The sequence below is a fragment of the Vespa mandarinia genome, chromosome 15 (genome assembly GCF_050613455.1).
Source record: "Vespa mandarinia isolate Hongniang chromosome 15, ASM5061345v1, whole genome shotgun sequence".
Taxonomy (NCBI): Eukaryota; Metazoa; Arthropoda; class Insecta; order Hymenoptera; family Vespidae; genus Vespa; species Vespa mandarinia.
The window spans coordinates 5,211,428-5,232,877 of NC_140824.1; the positions used below are offsets into that span (position 1 = coordinate 5,211,428).

A 21,450-nucleotide genomic window follows, 5' to 3' on the forward strand; every position below is an offset into this window, starting at 1 on the left:
TTTCCCTAGCACGTGACGACGACATAACCTCTTTGTACCGTTCGTTATGTTACAGTGACATCGGTTTCCCTTTAATTCACGTGATTATATATATACGCGATAATGTGAAAGGTTTGCAGCCGTTAGATAAGGACTCGACTCGAACTACGCAAATATTTCATTTGTTTTAACGAGTTATCAGCATCAGATCAGTGTACAATTAAGTTGTTGAAAAAATTTTTCCGGTGATTCAAGTATACCGGAATATAACTTCATCCTAGATAGAGAGACGTATAAAGTAGACAAAAGGCAAAGTATGGCAAAAGACATTGCGCCGTAGAAGAATGCAGAGCGCAGAGATGGACGGTAACAGGAATCAGGAATCCTTCCCATTCCGTAATCTTACAGAATTGTACAAAGGTCTGGAAAATTTAATAACATGGCCAAAAACGACACCTTTAAGGGAGTCGACTGAATACGTTCATCGAGGGCTCGAGGTACATTACTCTGGATCGAGATTAACCAAAGTTGGAAAAGATAAAGTGCCAAGGACATTGCTTTGTCACGATATGAAAGGTGGTTACCTCGAAGATAGGTAAGACGGCAAAATTTTCAATTGTCTCATTATATTTTTAATTATAATAAATCTAATATGTCTTTCCTTAATATTCATTGCAGATTTATAAACGGTTCCAATTCAAACGAAGAGTATCTATTTTATCACTGGAGCGTCATAGATACGTTCGTTTATTTCAGCCACTATTTCGTGACCATTCCACCTTATGGATGGATCAATGCAGCTCATAGCCACGGGGTAAAAGTGTTGGGTACGGTGATTACGGAACACGCCGACGGCAAAGTTATTTGGAATCTGATTTTGGAGTCTGAAGAAACCGTAAAACGTTTTGCCAATGCCCTCGTTCAAATAGCAAAATTTTATAAATTCGATGGTTGGTTGCTCAATGTTGAAAATAGTATTAAACCAGAAGGGATTAATAATCTCGTCTACTTTGTTAAATATTTGAGCGATCATATTCACAAGGAAATTATTGGCTCTGAAATAATATGGTACGACAGTGTAATCAACACGGGAGAATTGAAGTGGCAGAATGAGCTTAACGAGAAAAATAAGTAATATCGTTAATTATGATATTGCATAGGATTATGTGTGCCTTAGGGACTGTTACATCAAATTATCCTTTATCGCAGGGACTTCTTTCTAGGTTGCGATGGAATATTTTTAAATTACAATTGGTCAGATTCGGAATTAATCAATAGTTGTATTCTCGCGATAGATCTCAAACGAGACGTAAAGGACGTTTACGTGGGCTTGGACGTTTGGGGCAGAGGATGTCCTGGTGGTGGCGGTTACAATTCTGCTCATGTGAATTATCTACCAATATAAAGCAATTTTCGTTTCTTTTTTTTTATTTAAATAAAAGTACATAAATAAGGGAAGATGTATTAAAGAGGATATTATTATATATATATATTTTTTCAGGCACTCGAAAGGATACGTAAACGGAATCTATCGGTTGCCATTTTTGCTCCAGGTTGGACGCATGAATATTTTGGACCCAAAACGTTCGGACAATTGGAAGACATGTTTTGGGCTCAACTTTTTCCTTTCTTATACGTTCATATTCCAATCTATGACAATGAAAGATTTAACACGTCCTTTTGTCGTGGCAGTGGCTCGGTCTATTATCGTCGTGGTGTAGTAAGTAAAAACTTAACCTAGTTTCTCTCTCTCTCTCTCTCTCTCTCTCTCCCTCCCTCCCTCCCTCCCTCCCTCCCTCCCTCCCTCCCTCCCTCCCCTTCTCTCTCTTTCTCTCTCTCTTTCTCTCTCCCTCCTTAAATAATTTCAATAATTTTATTTAACTTTGTTAATTTTTTACTAGACGCAATCCGAAGTATACGACGAGAAGCCGTTCTATAATTTGTCCATGCAAAAAGTGCAAATTTCGGTGCCCGTGCCACTTTTGAAAATTTTGGGCTACACAGAAGAAAAGCCTACCGATGACAACAAAAGTTCTTCGAAGAAAGAAGCTCTTTACGTGTACGAAACCGAAAAGTGTTACGTTCGGTTCTTGGGCAATGTCGTGAGTTTTCAACCAAAATCATTACCTACGAACGTGAATTATTTCGAATTTTCCAATGTATATTCGTACGAGGGCGGAGGCTGTCTTAAACTGATAACAAAGAATCCCGACGAATATCATAGGTAAAGTATTTTTATTCCGTCGATCTTAAATCCACCGAGATGTACATGATTTCATAAAATTAACAGATTATTCTTAATATACGTCGAGTTTGATCGAAATATTCAAGGATCCGTCGTTTACAAAGCAGAAGAAATTAGCTCGGGAATTAGTTCGATAATCGACGAACCTGTTTTGTTATTGGCCAATGATTCGGGCTTGAAGATCATCCTGCCGTACGAGACGTTCGAGTTGAACGCAGGTTGGAGAAAGTGGTGAGTTTCGCTAAGAAAATAATGGCTCTTTTAACAATCTATTAACGATCTTTCCGCCGACTATCGCTTTACTACTTTCAGTGTCTACCTGACCGACATGAAGACCGTGAACGAAATTGGAATAAAGTTCTCCAAAGAGAGTAGTTGTTATTTGGGGGAGATCGTTTTGGAAGGGAAGCATCGTCGATACGGTGAGTTTTACGGCGAGTTTACGGCGAGAGATGCTTCTACGTGTAAGTTTTTTCTCTATATCTTTAAGAAAAAACACGCTCGACGTTTACTCTCAAGGTTCGATCTCAAATTTGTACGGGTTCATTCAACTCTATCTTATTAGCCGCATTACAATGTCGTATTCGCTTACGCTTGTTTACGGGAAACATAGGTGTGGCGCCTACGCGAAACGAACGGTACTACTCGCGACCGTACTACTACCCGCCAAACACAATACGCGTACGTGCATATAAATACGACCCGCGTATAGCGGCTAACTCGACTAGAATCTTTCTAATTGGGAGAGCCTTTTTCTTCGAGTCCTTTCGACTTGCAACGAATTTTACATCCCATTTCCATCTCGATGGTTTTTTTTTTTTTTTTTCTTTCCAGCAAGAGACAAAGCCGAAAAACATTCCAAAAGTATTCCAAAAGCCGCGCATACTTTGCGGCGGGAGTATTCGTTTTATTACTTAGGTAAGCGCAATTAAACGTTGCAACAGGGAAGCCTTGCGAAACTCGTTGTACGAGGAGAAGAGTCGGTTAAGTGCATAAATTATACCGCATTTTTCGTTTCTCCTTCGGTTGAACGTACCAATTGAACGTTGCTTCGTCATTTAAAGTCTACGTTCGAGGAAGGAAGAGGAAACATTCTTAAGCGTATTAAAACGTAGATTCGATCGTAAGGAAAAAACGTTAACGATTCGTTGAGATTCTAGAGGCGACCGGGCCGACCCGAATTACGTTAGTACCTGTCGCAAGAGAGACCCGTCCTGGGCCGTAATTCGAGAGTTTTCAAGGCGGCGCGGGGACTCATTGATATTCCTATAGTCGCGTTTGCTCGAGTTTTCGCGCGGCACCGTTGCTATCCTCGCTTGCGCGCAAACTTTGCGCCTATTTCGATTCTCGAGCCGTTGTCATTAGACGAGAATCGTACGTAAAAGCGTACATTTACGATTGCGTCGATCGCTAAGAACTCGTCCTACCTTTTACCTTTTACTTTTCAACGTAGGCAACATATATATATATATATATATACATACATATGTATATGCATATATATGTATATTATATCGTCATTTCAGCGGCAGGAAAATGTAAAGGCAAATTATTTTCCAATGGAGTAAATTACGTGAAATCGTTTTGAATGAAACGACTCGTCCGTGTGACCTATAAGAGATAAGCCATAGGGTGTAACGATAAGAGATGCCGTTTCGTGTTTATAGGATGATGTGTTTTCCTGCTTGGCCAAGGCGAGCCGGTTGGGTGTTTTACGATATAGAGACAAGGACGAAGGTGGTTGAAGTGCCGATAAAGAGGGAGAGAGAAAAGTCGAGTTAGCGGACGAGGAAGCATTTACTACTCGTTCGATCGACTCTAACGAGCCATTACATTCCTGAATTTTTCTCTAGACTCGATCTTGCACCTCGAGATTATCTAGAATTTATCTTTCTAGATCGTTCCGGTCGGACGGCCAACAACGTTCCTTTTTGATTTTGAGAAGAAAGCTCTCTTTCTCTAAGCGAGCCGTCGGTGAATCGGGTTACGAGCGTAATCGACGACGGCTCCTCCTATCGTCACAGAGTCACGTTTTACTTTCGCGAAACGATGACGAGATACGTCGCTCGTAGGAACGTCGCAATGGAATGCAAACGTACGCAATCCATACGAGGTTGGTTCGTTGGTCTTGCGCACCGGTCAGTTCGTTGGCCTACTCTCTTAACCGTTCCGATCGGGGCTTCCTCCATTGATACTCTCTCGCTCGCTTCGGTAATCTTTTCGAAATTTACTTCCTTTTTAAGATATTTCTTTTCCTCGATCTCCGATCATCGAGATCTTAGCACACCTGTATAAACGCGACGAATCGATATCGAAAGTAAATCCGACGGTGAAATTCCGTCGGTGGTTAACGTAACTCCTCGACTTTCCGTGACGTTTCTCTTCGCCCTTCTCTGTCATTTAAGTCATTTCCGTCACGCGCGCGCTCGCGTATTAGAAACGGCCGCGGTAAGAATCATTTGTATCTTTCGACTCTTCTTTCGTCTTTCGCGGTCGGTGGTTTTCTAAGAAAAAAGATGCAAAAAACGAGTTTATTAAGTTAGAAAGTTTGCCGTCGTTTGTTAAATAAAAAATTCACTACTTTCCTTCAAAAGATTAAGGTTGGCGAAACCTTAATCGCATTAAGCGTACGAATAGTCTTTTTAACCGTGTGAATACTCCTATATTGATAGAAAAAGGAGTTTTACGATTTCAAGGTCGTACTTCGAACCCTCTCCATTAGGTGGAATTTATTAAATCACATTGTACGGGGATTTTCACCTCGTCCGTTCGAAGAGGGAATATAAAAGAGTAGGCCGCGTAAAACTTTTTCGGCCATTAAAGCTTATGAGGTTCGTGACAGTGCCACAGTTTTCTGCTCCAATAGAGTCATCTTCCGCTGGCTCCTTCCTGGTGTCGGAAAAAAGCCGCGAGGTAATTCGATTTTCAAGTCCGCGCGCGACTTTGCTCGCTTACGTCTAACTACGTGGTCGAGGGATAGCAATGTACCTATTACTATATAGGCACGCGGATTTATAATAAATACTTATATCCGAGGAAACTCGAGTCGGCACTCTCCTCTTGCTTTATGACGAAATAATCGAGCCGAGTGGAACGTTCAAGTGGAATGAATATCGCGACTCGGATAAACGGATAGACGTCCTCTACCGTCATCATCGATCGATGCCTCGTCGTCGAAAGTCTTGATATAAAATATTGCGCCGGATATCGCGCAAGAGGCGAAACGAAGCGAGACCTGTTTAAACAAAGTTGCCCGATTATCGGATGCCAGGGGAAATAATATCGAAAGCACCGATCGAGCGATATCACCTTCGTGCTACGTGTCGCTCTAATGCGACCGCTGCCCAACGAGAAGTTTCCCTTCCAATTATCTGCTTCCCTCGACCAACTGGCAATACGCCTTTGGTATTTCCTGTCCGATCTATCACGCTTCATATATTTTCCCGCGTGCGTTGCCGCAAATAACATTTGCATCTTTTATTATTTCGATTTGAACGGAGATTTTTTTGTCGATGGTTCGTCGCGTCGACACAATCCGTGCCTCTTCTCTTGGGCTGCGAATTTCTTGGCAGCGCGTCAAAAAGACAATGCATATTAAATTTTAAATTACCGTTAGGCGCAGGCTAATTACCTTTTCTTCTTCTTCTCTCCCCTTCCCGCCCGTAGACGCAACGCTTAGGCAATGTTCCACGACGGTTTTACCGTCTTATTCAAATTTTGAATAATTTCATCGATTTAGGATCGAGCTAAAGCTTCCTGAAAGTGATTTGCGCTCGAAAGGAACGATAGGAAGTAGAAACGGGATAGCGGGATGTGAAGCTTGGTTAAAAAACGATCGGTTATTGCTTTAAGAAAAGGTCAGATTATTTCATCTCCGTGGAATGCGCTCCAACCGCAGAGAACAATTCTCCTTGGAGCAGCGTTGTTGTAGGACTCGCTCGATGGATCGGTGATTCGCGCTTTGAACCCTCGCCTGGCTCGCGTTTCATTTCCCACGTCCGTCGGTTTCTAACGATCGGCACTTTCCTTACCACCGAGTGGTAAGCGGGCTCGCTAGGTCCGCAAAAAAATAGCAAATCATGAGGAAACTTTCGCTCCTATGCATCTGAATTCTCCTCTCCTTTCTCAGCCATGAATTTACGACGAATTTGTCTCGCTTTGGTTCGTTCTTTTGCGAGAATTTCGAAAAATCAAGGAGAAATTGTTCAGTATCCTTTGCTTCTCCTGGAAACGTTTTCGATAAATGACGTCGTTTAAATTCTCATGGATAATTTAAAGTTTTGCGCGCAAACTCGGGACGAAGGATTCACAAGCGTCAGGATGTTTGACCTCTCTCTCTCTCTTTCTTTCTCTCCCCCTCCCCCTCCCACCGTTGGACTCGCGCATTTCTCTCGTGTAAGTCGGTTTAGAAAGGCGGAGAAACCTCTGGAAGCTCTCGGAGTTTGCGCGCAAAGACTTCATCTCGCTCACCGAGCATCGACGTCTACCGCCGGGTAGACGGTAATGATGTTTTTGCCCTCTTTGATATTCGCTGGAAAAAGAAAGAAAGAAAAAAAGAAAAAAAAGAAAAAAAAGAATAATACGCGAATAGGCGTTGATTCGAGTACTCATGTATTTCTTCCCTTTTTTCATGTGCAAATTTAACAGAAATTCAATCTAATAATCTCTTTGGCAAGCTCTCTTGTCTGACTTTATTCTTCTAAACAGTCACGAAGAGAAATGCACGTATGGATATTCTTCTCTTTCTTGGCGTTCATCATCGGTGGCCGGTTAGAAGGAATTCATAGATCCTAGCAGCCAGCTGTGTTCATTGTCGCACATACGTACTATGCGCGCACATACGTACGTGTGGAAGAGGTAGCATAAGAGAAGAATAAGTAGAGAAAAAGTTTGAATTCGCCGCGGCCGGCTGCGCGGTTCGCGAGCCGGCAAACGGGAGATATGCTCTCCGACTTTGCTCTCGAGTAAACGCAAGGCGACGCAAGCATGTTATGGCTTTTATTCGCCAGAAGAAAACTTATTAGACGTGCGCGGGCTAATTGCGAGAAGTAAAGGCATCGCTCGAGCGAGCCCAACCGCGTTCGGCTCTGCAACCTGTTACGCGCGAGAACCCGTCTAACGTTTTCCATGGGATGAACAAACGTAATCGCAGATTTAATTCGAAATTTCATCTCCTCAGATGATTTCAGGCATACGCGTTTCTTTCGACGAACTCGCACGTAGAAAAAAAGCCAACGATTCTCTCAAGCACTTGAGAATTGTTAGAAAGCTCTCCGGGCAAACGTCTAGCGATCTGTTGGAAAAGACCTGTTGGGTGAATAGATTCTGGATCAAAGACAACGAGAATTCGCATTACAATGGCAAGCGTGGACAAGGATAACCGCGTGGCTCACGAATATAAAATCTCGCCGAGGCAGGTTGAAAAGGAGGGAAAGGTGAACGAAGACGGCGTCGTACGGTGTACGGTGAGCGGGAAAGCGGGATGGAAAGAGGAAGGGAAAAGAGAAAGAATGAGAGAGAGAGAGAGAGAGAGAAAGAGAGAGAGAGAGAGAGAGAGAGGGAAAGGGAGAGAGACAAGTTGGTACAACACTCGCGATTCCTCCGTGTTGCCTCTAAACGTTCCAGTCACAGTACGGACGTGAGATCGACCGGTCGACTTTGACGTTCGCCTTCTTCAAACATTTTTCCCTCGGTTTTCTTCCCTCCCCCCTCTCCCATGCCCCTTCCCCAACGACCTCCTCCAACCCATCATTAATCTTCCACCCCATCAATAATCGTCCGAGTGCTCGTGTTCCATTTGGAAAAGTGTTCCATTGTGGAAAAGTGCTCTTGAATATCACGCGACATTGAACGATCCTCTTCTTCGAAAACGACTTTTGAGCGGCGAAGATCAATCTTGATTTGAAATTCTTCATCCCAAATATCTCGGAGCAACGACAGATAGCTATCCCGATAATCGCCGCGGTACGTCAAAACGGTCGCTCTTCTTCGCGCGATTCTCATTGAAAATGATCCCTGTTAATAATGATCCGTCGTTAGCATCGTACGATTTCGAATTAGATCACAAAGAGAGGGACACAAAGTTAGAGTATGTTTCCTATTTGCGGAATTTTTTCTTCGTCGGAAATGATATATAAAGACGTAATTTAGGATTCGTAAATGAGAATCGACACACTTCTTGTTTTGCTTAATTTACAGATCGTTGCGAGTCAGCGGACTGTGCCAACCGGATCAGCGACTACACTGTGTCTATTGACCTTTCTCGAGGAAGTCAGAAACATAGGAAGGAGTAATATAACATTGATATAAGAATAAGATCGGGCCTGGAACGACCTATAGAATCGAATTGTTGCTAATCGCTATCATCGCGTGTAATATGTAAACGAGAAGATAAAAGATAATCTTAAAGGTCGAGATCCGAAGGGAGCCGAAAGATCGAATAAGATTTAGGTGGAACATGATGAAGGAGAAGATGAATAACGCAACGATGGCCTTGGACTCGACCGTCAGGAGTCAGGATTCGAACGATTCGAACGAATCGAAGGACTCTAGCAATGTAGGCTCGAAGCCAGAAAGTTGTATGGAGTCGAAGCACTCCAAAGAGATATTGATATCGGAGAAACATCAGAAACAACAAGAGAAACAACATCAGAGGCAAGAACAACGCGACGAGAACGGACCGAGATTAGGTAAAGCGGAGACCAGGGACGATTCCAATCTTTTAATGTTCACGTCCTGCGGACAATTATTGCTCGGTAAGTTTTCTCGAAGAATCGCCGTCCAACTAATTAAAGATATGCGTCGGAGTTTTATCGGCGTATCTTCTTAGGATTTTTACGATTTAAGTTAATTCAATGACGCACTGATTACCGTCTTGATGATAGAAAAGAAAATATCCATATTTTCATAACACGCACGAAGTTTTTCCATACGATGCTGCCGATCTTAAATAGAGTAGAAAAAAAGAAAGAAAAAAAAATTCATTAGAAAGAACCGACGTGTGCGCATATAGAAAATGGCATATAAAAGTGAAAACATTTCACTTAGAAAGTTATAATCGTAAGATCCATTAGAATCCGTAAGATCCGCAAACCGTGAAAAATTGAAAAGTGCCACGAGTCCGTCGGTGATTTGTCAAAATGAATATCTTTAGTTTGTCGGTGACGAGAGAGGCAGTCTCGTTGTCATTTCTTCGTCCGTAAAAGAAGAATGGAAAAAAGAAGCTCTTTGAAAGAATTAAAGAAAGAAAGAAAGAAAGAAAGAAAGAAAGAATTCGTTCGACGCCGTACATTCCATCAGGTATCATCCTAGTCGTCTTTGGTGTCTTGGTATTGGTCCACGGCGCCTCCTTAGGAGGATCAGGTGCAGGATTATGGGCAGGTACAGGCGCTTTGGTAGCCGGTGCGCTCGGTGTGGTAGCAGCTTTGGCGAGTTCATCGGGAAGAACGAATTCTGGATTTTCGACGGCTCATTTGGCTTCCAGCTTGGTGGCCCTGGCGCTATCCAACATGGCCGCCATCACGGCCCTGACGGCGGTCGTCAGGGACTCCCAAAGGACTCCGGAGGTGACCCTCTTGACGCTTCCCGTAAGGATCGTTATTTCTTTTAAAAACTTAGCCTTTTAGTATCTCTTTTCGTCGAGTCAATCGAGTTGTATCGATTATAACGTTGGAGCCGAGCCCTTATCGATGACCTCCTTTTCCCCTCTTCCATCTTTCGTCCCGATTGCCGAGTAACTCGCGAGTTGGTTACTTCGAACCGTCGGCTTATACTCGCAAAGGAGACGATCGTCGGAGAAAGTTATCAATGCCAAGGCTGAAATGCGGTCATGAAGCACCATTATGGAATTTCAGAGATAGTCTCGCTAGTCTGACCACAAAATGGCTGCTCGTAACAAAATGGCAGAGAGAGAGAAAGAGATTATGAACGGAGCTTCATCCTTGTTATTTCAATACTTTTAGCGATATCTATTAATTTATATGTATTTATAAGAAGGGATCTTTCTTTTTTTTTCACCAGGGCGAAGAGAACAACGTGCTGGAAATAGAAGGTGGTTGGGCCGGTCTATTAGCCAGTATCGGTCTGCTGATCGGCAGCGTCGCAGAACTCCTTATCTCGGGCTACACATGTCTGACCTTAACGCCGAAACTCTGTAGCTGTCTGAGATCGAATCAAGCGGACGATATCGGTTGCGTAGATGGTCGATTGAAGACTCGTAATATGGTCCAACAATGGGTTGTCGCACAAAATCACGTGCCCAAGAATCAACCGATCTACGTCGTTCAGCCGATGATGCCGGTTCATCATCCCTTGATTCGCGTAAGTCTCTCATCGAGAGTTACAAGTATACGATAGTCGGTCGAGTTACTTTGGAAAGGGTCTAGGTCATTGACACGAGTAAAACTAGAAAGTTCGGCGGACGTCGATTGACGCGCGAGGGAAATTCTTGCCGCAAGAGCCTCCGGCTATTTCGGCACCTACATTTTGTTCTTCGTCTTCTCCGGCGATTCTTTTTGCTTGGTTCAATACGCACACTCTTTCTAACGAATAATCCTGAATTATTTCAACGTTATCGCGTTTGAGCCTTCATTCATTTCCTTTTTATATTTTTATCATCGTAGTCACCTTACGGGGGGATACCCGGCGCAGCACCAGGAAAGTATCCAGGAGGATTTATCTCCGCAACGGCTATCCCTATACCACCAGCGCCTTACCGACCAATCTCCGTAATATCGCACGTGCCTTATGCTCAACGACCGCCATCGCAAATGGTTAATTTTACTAAAGTTGCTTTAAATGCATATGTATCAAGAATCGAGGCGTGTTTATACAAAAACGCATCTTTTGTACCATAGATTCGGCTAAAGCACAACAAGCGTCAGGTTCAATCGGGACAAGAAGACAACGTCGATAGAAAACGACCGTCAGAAGGGAAAAGTGAATTCAAGAGAATATCCTCGATCAGCGAGGATCAAGTTGACTTGGCTCAGACCTACACTGGTTTGGACAAAAAAATTTCCGAGGAATTTATCTCTATCGCAATGGATCCAGATAGAAAGTCCAAAGCTTCGAGTCATCATGGCAGCGAGGTCGGCGTTGCGAAGAATACGTGAAACGTTATACCAATTCGGCACTACTCGTTTCAATTTTCTACTCCTTTCTTCGCGCGTCCTTTAGAAAGACAAATTACCAGCGATAAGGATTCCAGCGGATGCTTTTTAACATCCGCCCCTTGTTAAGTCTGTCTAGAATCAACCAAATAATCTTATCCTTTCGATATATAGTCATCGAGCATACAGAAGGCAATTGCAGACTGCAATCTTTTAGAGACTCTTTTGTTTTTTTTTCTTTTTTTTTAATTCGATCGCAGTCGTTCGTAGCTTTCGGCTCCCGGTTGTTAATATCAAACGATCTCGATAGATATTAAATTGATCGATTTTCAAACAACTTGTATTTCTACGACGAAGAAACGAACGATGCGCTCCAATTCGATTCTGTCGGTTGCTCGACTCGACGAAACTTTATATTAGTTTTCTAGTTATTTGTATAGATATTCCTTCTTCTTAAGATGGGTTTGTAGTTTCCTGCGGACTCTCTCGTGTATATATATATACGTTCGTAGCAATAGTAATAATAATAATAATAATAACAATAATAATAATAATAATGATAATAATAATCGAATAAAATATATTGATAAAATATATTATTACACGCGCATACGCAGGAAGCATGCGCGGACTTTTATATTTATACGTCAACATATGTCAACATGTAGAAAGTTGTTAGTAAATGTAATAAAAAATATAAAAAGTTTTTAAGAGGGACCTTGCGAAGGTTGATATACAATTAGAAATGTTCGCGTTGAAGTATCGCACAATTACTTTCGGAATTAGCACATCTCCGATAATCGATGTAAAGGTCGTCGATGATGGACAAGTTTCGTTTGTAAATTTTACGCAGCTCATTCAATTCTTTGTCGAGATTTTCTCTCTCCGTTTGCAAGATCCGCGGCACGTGTAATTCATGTGCCTTTCTTTCCTTCGCCAAACACCGAAATTTCTCCAAATAAATTCTAAGCTTGGCGTTTTCTTCCTGTAAACGCGACAACTCTTTCTCCAGCCATTGTCCTCGTATGAAAACTTGGTGAAGGAGTTTTTCCCTTGCACCGGGCTGTTCCTCAGTCTGGCGACCCTTCTAAATAACGTAAAACGTAAACGTCAAACGATAATTAAAACGGTGATTAATCGATTTACTCTGATAATTAACATCGAAAGTTTCTTTCTGTCTTTTCCATCGGTCAACCAATCAAAGTCAGGCGAGATCTCATAAAGACGTTTCTTGATTTTCGTTATTCTACGAGCTATCGTTTCCGATAACGTTTGAAATTTTTCTTTGATGTCATTTTGCGCGTGAATCATCACGTCGACTTCGTCCTGTATCTATGGGTGTTAATTAATATTAAATTAGCCTGTAAGAATATAGAGTAAATAATAATTTACCCGTCGGTCGATGGTATCTTCCACTATCTCACGAAAATACTGCAAGTTCTTTTCAAAAATTTCTCGAAGAACCGTTCCTCCTCCACCGTCCTTCACGCGATGCATAATGTTGAAAACAAATTCCGCCGTGTTCCTTATATCGCCGCAACGAACTCGTTGGATAACTTCCCGTATGCTGGTAACGTCGATCTGTACGATCAAAGATATCACTCCTTTGGTGGTGATATATAAGGACATATGTTAGTCCGTTTACCATGGGTTCGAGTTGTTCCGCGAGACTTTTCCTCGTAGATGGCACTCTCTGCGGTCGGTCGTGGTCGGGGCCGAGGGCAAGGATGAGGGGAAGGATAGACAATAGAACGTTTAAATTTGTTATACGTAAATTGTTGGATAAAGGGATAGCAGGTTAAGAAAAAAAGGAAAAAAAAAATAAAAAAAGAACGATGTTAATTCGAAGCGTACCAAAGTTGAGGAAGCAACGGACCGACTTTTTTCGGAACAACATGGAAATTTATCCCCTAGGCGTCTTTCCCCGAATTCCATCGTTTTGAGTAAGTAACGGTCGTTTCTTTACGATCTTCTTCGAGGACAATTTATTAATCCGCGATCGTTCGACGATAACGCACTACTCATTTCGTTATTTCTTGGCAAATGGCAAAAAGCACGAAGAAACTAAGAAGTTAAATTGAATCAGATTGGAACGAATAGATCCGTGATCATCTGTGCGGGCTTCTCGTACCTAACCTTCTTCGACCTTTTTATTTTTGCTTCGATATCGAGAACGATTTCTCGAAAAGCTCGATATATGACTTTCATTGCAGCTTAATTTTACGCATCTCGTGTCGTCGAAATCTTTCGAAAAGCAATATAAGAGAACGTGCGCCGATTTAGGCGATGAATCAGCCGCATTCGTCGTTACGTCGCCGTCGAGACACGACGTTACGATAAAATATAATCCCATATAATAGCTGCTTGATATAATAGGATATAATGGGGCCATATAACGCGGTAGACGTAGGCGAGGCGTTATTTATGTATGGGAAACGTTTGGTCTACAGATATCGTGAAATCACGAGCCAAGTTGACCCTTTCGCAATAATCGACTCGCTTCCTTGATAACGCGATCGCTATTAACTATCTTTTCGCCGAGCGAGCTTTTACGACGACGAGAAAACCCGTTTTAAAACCCGGGAACCTTGGCTATCTCCTTTGCTATTACAATAACGAAAGATCGTGTAAGACGTTCTCCTTTCGAATAATAATAATAATAATAATAATAATAATAATAATAATGATAATAGTAATAATAAATTATTGTGTCGTATTAACGTAAATTTATATAAAAGAAAGGAGAACATTTGTCGAATTGATATCGTGCTAGCGAGTCCATAGCCAATCGCGCTTCGGCAAAGGGGCCGGTGGTCGCGTGGCAAGCGCACCTGTCTCGTCGAGTATGAGATGTGTCTCTGAGAGACCGCCTGCCAGAGAAGGCTGTATGTGTTGTCAGCTGCATCGGTAACAGCAGCTGACAACGAGCAGGCACATGTATTCTTGTTGTTTGTTTGCATTTTCATAATTCCTTGATCTTAACACACTCTCCTTTCTTTCTTTCTCTCTTAGATTAGATCGACTTTCGGTCCGAAGAATCGAGCTGTTCTCGAGACGCGTGTTAGAGATCGCCTATTAGAACAAAGATATGGATGTGCAATTTCTTTTTATTTCTTTTTACGTGTTATCCAAAAGGAGATCCGTTCTTAGGAGAGACCATTTAAAAACAATACCGTCCCAAACAGAAAACGGGAAATATAGGGAATTTATAGCGGGCAAACGTCGATCGCAATTAAATTACCGTTTTACTTACGAGGAGACGAACTCCGCCTATGCAAGTTGCAACGTAGAAGTTGAGAGATAGAAAAAAAAATAAGAAAGAGAACAAGAGGGATACATGGGGCTAGAGAGGTATGACACGTGACCGAACGCGTGTTACAGCTGCACGTTTGTGTAGTAGCGGTTTCGCCGTAACAGCCGTGGCCGCACCGGAGCGCAGCTTCAGTCCACGTTGAACCGTCGTTGGCGTACGTTGGCCACGCCTGATCGTATATCCCACTCTCGGAGTCCTCCCGTCCGATACCGATAACAATTATCCAGTGCATTCGTAAAACGAAGAAGGACATATATCGATCGTCTTATCGATCGTCTCTTTTCAACGCTCTTGCGATGATCTTTTGAGATCCACGAAAATAAGGGCGATATCTAACGAAGAAATTAGCGGGATGATGTTCCCAACGAGGATATCGATGATCGCCTTGCTTGCTCTCTTCGCATTGATCTTATCCATCGATGTAAGTTGAAAAGTATTTACAAACTAATTTAATCCTTTCATATCTCGGATTTAATGTCGATGTTGATTAGTACCAAAAACTAAACGTATATTTTGCATACGAACGATTCAACGGACAGACACAGGATGCAAGTTGCGTAAGGCGGAAACGATGATTCTTGACAATTACAACGCGATCATTAATTTTCGCCTTAACCGACTCGCGCTATGAGACTCTTTACTCAAAGAGACATAGATGTATCGTTTCGATCGGACTTTTTGCAAATTGTAAAAATCCTGACGATAGGCTGGGCCGAATGGAAGGACAAAAGAGCAAGAAAATAGAGAGAAAAAGATGGAAAGAAATTCAAGCGATCTCATAGGGATACTTCCTTTGGAGTGGCGAAAAGGCGAGATCGTTTGTTGGATAAGAGAATGGTTCACATGAAACGCGCATCCCCGTGACGACAATAGGGTCGGAGCCCGAAGCTGAGGAGAGAGAGAGAGAGAGAGAGAGAGAGAGAGAGAGAGAGAGAGAGAGAGAGAGAGAGACAGGGTTGTGTCTTGAGGTCGAGCGAGAAAGATCAGGGCTGGTCAAAAGTCTGTGCGATTTATACTAACGAAGCGTGCGACTCGTGGGAGCCGATGTGGTAGCTGCTATATCCTGCTTCTTCTCGTGCCTCTTTACATGTACTTTTCCATTCGTACACGAACGAGAAATAACTAGCCACGGATTCGTTAAACTTTGACTTTCTGTCGACGACTTCGAGTTTCAGCCTTTTAACGATTCCTTTCATTCGGTCTCCGTAAAACATAATAGCAATATCATCATTATCGTGATACATGATAAAAATGAAATATGCTCTTTTAATCGCAAAATTGTAATAATTGCAACGATTTTTGTTTTAAATCCTTTAACGAATCTCAAATTCGTTTAATTCTTTTTGAAAAGGAATTCGTTGTTTTGTTTCTTTTTTTAAATACAGTATCGTCTAACGACATACTACAACTTTTCCAGGCTAAGCTTGCCCCAGTTTAACTATTCATGTTGGTACGGTTTGAAAAATTAATTAAAAGCGACTACATTGAGGTGTTTATTAAACGCCACGTCGTTTCATTCGACGATAGAAAATTCTAAAGACTTTTCTTTTTTCTCTTTTTTTTTTTTTTTTTTTTTTTTTTTTTTTTTTTTTTTTTTTTTTTTAAGAAAATCAAGATAAATTCTTCTTTTGAACGAGTACTGGTGCTTTTCATTACTTTTGTCTTATAAAGTCGAAACAAGGGTACGAGCATAGAAATTTAATTAACTAGTAACCTGTGTCACCGTTGGCATCATCATCATCATCATCATCATCATAATCATCATCATCATCATCATCATCATCATCATAATCATCATCATCATCATCATCATCATCATCATCATCATCATCATCATCATCATCATCATCATCATCGTCATTATTATTATCATTATTATTATTATTATTATTATTACTATTATTATTATTATTATTATTATTTATCGTCGCATCTCTTACCTTTGTATACGTATGTAGGAAGATTAGGCAGATCTATTCAACGCGATCGACCACAAATTTTCTTCCTTCTCTTAAAGAGTAGCGCACACCGGTTACTCTGCTCTTTGGAATTATTTTACCTCCCTAACACGCGGCTCTTACAAAATCAAAGCTGAAATGCAAATGTTCTCTCTCGTTGCAAACGCTTGAAAAGCTTTTTCCTCGATCTGACCTATATATCGCGCTAGCCAAAGCTACGAAATTTCTTCTCTTTCTCTGTCTCCTTCTCTCGTTTTCCCTACTCTTTTCTCTCGCTCTTCAATCTCGACGAGTTATAAATCACAGTTCGTCGATGTAAAGAGAAACGCATCTCTCAACGTTCGGACACAGTCAGCCAGATATCTTTCAGCGTCAAAAGATACAAATTTTACCTTATCGTTTGGACAGGGACCATCGAATTTGTAACGCAACCCAAAGAGATCGGAATAGACTGTAGGTGCTGCTACAGTGTACCTATACATTGCTACCAGGACTGTATCGCTAACGTTTATTCGATTCGCTTGGGAACTCGGTACTTTATCAGAATCTAATTAACGTAGAATGGAAACCCACAAGACGCCATTGCTTTCAGAGTTATTACAAATATATATATATACATATAAATATGTATGTATATACGCATGTACGTATAGAAATAGAAGTAGTAAATTGAGAGCAATCGTAATTATATTGAAAATTATGTCTACTTGGAGATAGACTTTGAAGATGGACCTATCGTCGTTGCACGTTTAGAAAAACGCACATGTACGTACACTATTATACGTAGTTAAAATTTCATCGGTCATGGACAAAAGTTCTTCGTGTGACAAAGTTCATCGTGTTGTGAACTTTGTTCGTCGCCCTTCGAAAAAAAACTCTGCAACTTCTGTCTTCGAAACTCGTCCGAACGATAATCGAGCGAGATGGATCAAGAAATTTATCTTTGCCTTTGTCTAAAAAGAACAAAGGACGGAGAAGAAGGAAAAAGAGGATCGCCCTTAGGTGGATCGATTTGCTGTGATTTATGATTTTTTATAGCCGATGAATTTCCCGCCCACTTCCTTTTTAAGCCAAGGGCTAAAACTTGTATATATAGTAGGTATACGAGATATGTACTCGTCGTCTATGTATGTTGTGGCCAGGTTCGTTTGAGAAACAATGGGCTTGTGCGAGTTTCGTAGATAATTATCGAAGCAGCTGCTACGGTATTCGTTTAACCCTCGAGCAAACGGACCAGTTTGACTTTAACTTGCCGATAGTGCGTGCACATACTTCTATACCATTATAAGTCATAGGAGTGAAACAGTGCGAAGCCGTGCAATAGATTTTGAGAATCGACAAAGATCGAGGCACTTTCTTTCAAAAAGAACCAGTGTTACAGGAACAGGCGTAAACATTTCCTCTTTTCTTACGCATTCGTTTCGATGATCGGTCCTTTCACTTCCGCGTGACTCGCTTTCGTCGAGGGGTTGCACCCTTCTCTCCCGTCGCCCTGGAACGCATCCCTTCCGCCAGAGGATACGAGGCAGAGCAGGTCCTCTCTTGCACGCGTCGGTGCGTAAAGCAACGAGAGGGGAAAGGAACTTTTGACTTCTCGATGGCTCTGTCGTTTCTTCTTTTACGGCCACGTAAGGAAAAAAAAAAGAAAAGGGGGAAAAAATAAATAAAACACGTGCAGGAAGGTACAGGACGACAGTCGCGACAATTACAGCTTCCGGTTTGTCCGCCGTGCCGGAAGTTTCTATTCATACTCGTCACTGTGAGCGCTGTTACTTCCGTTATCGTCGATACGGATTTGCAATCACGGTCGAGCCCTACCCTCTTTTTTCTTTCTTTTTATTGCCTCTCTCTCTTTCTCTCTCGCGCGCGCGCGAGGACAGACTCCCGAGTGCTGGCGGGACGATGGACAATTGAACAATAACTATTTATTCGTCGACGTATCGATAGAGATTCGTTAGTGAAGAAAAAAAAAAGACGTTAAATAGACATTGCAGTGTTCGTATTGACAAAATATAAGGATAAAAATCTATTGCTCGCTAATATTCGTTATTTTTCCTTTGATTTTTACACCAGGTCGAGAGAAACGCTATAAAATTAAGGCAGACTTTTATTTTTTATATCCGATCGCGTACCCTGAATAATAATTGAAAGCTCTTTTTCCTAGCTTCGATATTCGAATTGAAATATGTATGCGCGACCGACAGGAGCTTGTTGTGCATTATATTCTCTCTTTGTTGAAATAATAATTATTCGTTAAAATACACTATCCTTTGATATCGTTCGATCCAACCTGTGACACATTTTCCGTTCTTTGATTCGCGATCGTACAAAAGCGGAGATTGGGTACCTTCGTTTCTAATTGTAATCGATAGGGTAAATTCTTACGCGCTGACTAATTGTGAGTATCGTCTTATGAACTTGGCGTGGCCGATCTCTTTTCTCCTTCTACTTTCGTTCGGAAGGACGATGGTAAGACGATTCGCTTGACACGGTAGTGACCATCGGCGCGTGCCAGAAACCGGCTACTACCAACAGCTGCTACCTACTGAGTGTGCGTGTATACATGCGTGTTTGCTGCGAGACCATAGAGTCTACGGTGAAATTACGTATTCAAGAATTACGAAAAAAGAAAAAAGAAGAAAAAAAAACACAAAGAAATTTTATGTAAACTTGACAAGCGATTATTAATATTCTTTTTCCATGGTGAAACCGATGTTTTTCATTTTGTTAACGAAAAAAGAGAAGAGAAATTAAGAAGGTTATACAGTAGCAGGTATGTTTAAATACCAAGAAACAAGATAGATTCGACGTACCTAGTCATTTTTACGGAAAATGACTGCGTACGCGAGAGGGAGGGCGTTCTTGTGTTCTTCTCTTTAGTTATTTTTATTACATTTTCGTTGTATTTACGGAAACGAAGAGAAAGAAAGGCGCGCAAGGTGTTCGCCTCGAGTCAGGTGCTTTTTATTCCTGGACACCTGTTCTCCAACGGTCGAATTTGAATACTAAATTCAGTCGGAGAAGGCTATCGGGGGAGATCGTATCTCGTTTTAACGTCTACGATGAATTACGATTGATATCCTTCCGGAATATATATCTATGTATTTTTCTAGTTCTTATTCTTTTTTTTTTCTTCTTTTTGTCAAAGTTTACCGATCGAAAGTATTGAAATTCTGCCGTCGACGATTCTCTGTCTCTCTCTCAATCCCTTTCGGTGCGTCGTCATTTCGTAAAGCATGCTTTACGAGACGTTACACGATACGAGTCGAATCGAGAAAGATCCATTGATGTTGAAAATATCGATCAAGAAGCGTTGATATATGCTCGATAAAAACGATATCCGCGTATTAACCGTCTGTTGTCTGCTTCGATTCCAGGTGACCAATGGAAGACCTCGCATAAGGCATCACAAAGGGGGTACCCATTGTAGCAGATGTGGTCCAGGTTGGGGCGTAACGAGTCGATGCGTTCGTGGCCGCGACACAGAGTGCGCAAAATGTCTACCTGGCACTTATAGTCCGCATCACAGCACACAGCCGTGTTGGATTTGTTCGAGATGTGGTCCAGGACTTTATGAAGCTCATTCCTGTACATCAAAAACCGATACGGTCTGCGATTCCTGCCATCGAGCTGCTCCCGATAATCCGGATTATCTTAGGAAATGCAAAACTCGTGGAAATTTCTTTTTAGCGCCCGAAGATGCCGAGGACACTGCCGAAGAAAGTGTCTTGATAAATCAATCCGATCGGGTATTTCATTTCGAGGATAGACAACAAGAGATTCTCGAGAAGGACGTTGAAACTGCTGATTTCCTCGATGAGCCCAGCGACGAAAATGATTTCGATTATGAGTCGTCGAAAACTATGCAAAGGCTTTGAATCGTTTAACGAAAAGATAAAAGTAGGAAAACAAAACGATCGACGAAACGATCGACGATTCGTTCTCCTATACTAGTCAATTGGGGTTGGCATGCGTGCCTGCGTGCGTTGGAGTTGCGCGCGTGCGTCGTCTATATGTGACGCGCGCGATTATACCGAACGCTCTTCCGAGCCGGTATTTTACTAACGAGATTAACTCAAAAAAACGCATCAATTTTTTTGCACAAGGGCCATTAACGGGGCACGCTTTGTATACAGCTCTTTTATTTTATTCATTCTATTTAAGTACGTACAACACTTGCGGTCGATCGTATAAGAAAATTATACTACCACATTGGAATGCGTATGCACCATACTTTCATCTTGTCTCGCGTCATTTATTTATTTTTTTTGTCTTGTCTTATTTCTTTAATTAGCATCGGTATCTTAACCTCGCGTAGAAAGAACTTCTGCGTGTATGCACATAACTATATATATAGACACGCGTCACACCGAACGTCCATCTTGTATATAGTTACATATATTTCTAACTTTAATGTTACAATGATAGGCGCGTGTGCCTATATTTTCATACGCGAGGTTTCTTTCCATTATCTTTCCATCCAAAGCTTTCGATTTTAAGAGGACGAAAAGAGCGGAAAACGAGCCCGCTTTTTTCGTGTTTGGATTTTTAATTTGCGTCGCACAGCAATTAAACGTCCCATAAATTAAACGTCCCTCTATAAATTATCCAAAGAGCATCGCTTTGTATCGCTTACGATAAAATGTAAATTAAAGGCGCGTTGTCGTGGTCGCACCATTTTTTATTTTCTTTTTCCTTTTCGAACAAATTAAAGACGATTATTCCAATGAGCGCTAAAGTATTCTTCGATATCGTAATTACGAAGTGATTACGATATCGTCGATTGGGTCTATGTATATACATACTACTACATATATATATATATATATATATATATATATATAT

The 21,450-nt window shown here is 41.6% G+C and overlaps 4 protein-coding genes across 5 annotated transcripts; 3 read left to right on the plus strand and 1 right to left on the minus strand.

Annotated features, from left to right (window-relative positions):
- Nucleotides 1-323: 323 nt before the first annotated feature.
- ENGase (cytosolic endo-beta-N-acetylglucosaminidase) lies at nt 324-8,564 on the plus strand. Its single transcript, XM_035886915.2, has 8 exons — nt 324-574; nt 658-1,110; nt 1,189-1,363; nt 1,481-1,699; nt 1,881-2,203; nt 2,270-2,455; nt 2,537-2,646; nt 8,423-8,564. Exons 1-8 carry the CDS (start codon nt 324-326, stop codon nt 8,515-8,517), a joined length of 1,812 nt encoding a protein of 603 aa, XP_035742808.2. The 3' UTR covers nt 8,518-8,564.
- A 117-nt stretch (nt 8,565-8,681) lies between these two features.
- Nucleotides 8,682-11,986, plus strand: LOC146872526 (uncharacterized). The gene is made up of 5 exons (XM_085661706.1): nt 8,682-8,979; nt 9,524-9,810; nt 10,244-10,543; nt 10,846-10,995; nt 11,080-11,986. Exons 1-5 carry the CDS (start codon nt 8,682-8,684, stop codon nt 11,335-11,337), a joined length of 1,293 nt encoding a protein of 430 aa, XP_085517832.1. The 3' UTR covers nt 11,338-11,986.
- Nucleotides 11,987-12,013: 27 nt separating this feature from the next.
- Nucleotides 12,014-13,718, minus strand: LOC118450919 (uncharacterized). Of its 2 annotated transcripts, XM_085661709.1 has the most exons (3): nt 12,980-13,718; nt 12,727-12,915; nt 12,016-12,666 (listed from the first exon to the last, which is right to left on the minus strand). In XM_085661709.1, exons 1-3 carry the CDS (start codon nt 12,980-12,982, stop codon nt 12,445-12,447), a joined length of 414 nt encoding a protein of 137 aa, XP_085517835.1. In that variant the 5' UTR covers nt 12,983-13,718; the 3' UTR covers nt 12,016-12,444. The 2 variants fall into 2 exon arrangements, with proteins under 2 accessions (XP_085517834.1, XP_085517835.1); XM_085661708.1 differs by having other exon boundaries at nt 12,014-12,666; nt 12,727-13,718.
- Nucleotides 13,719-14,370: 652 nt separating this feature from the next.
- On the plus strand, nt 14,371-21,428 carry LOC118450921 (uncharacterized). Its single transcript, XM_035886940.2, has 2 exons — nt 14,371-15,068; nt 19,983-21,428. The coding sequence occupies exons 1-2, from the start codon at nt 15,000-15,002 to the stop codon at nt 20,481-20,483; spliced, it is 570 nt and encodes a 189-aa protein (XP_035742833.1). The 5' UTR covers nt 14,371-14,999; the 3' UTR covers nt 20,484-21,428.
- The last annotated feature ends 22 nt before the right edge of the window (nt 21,429-21,450 follow it).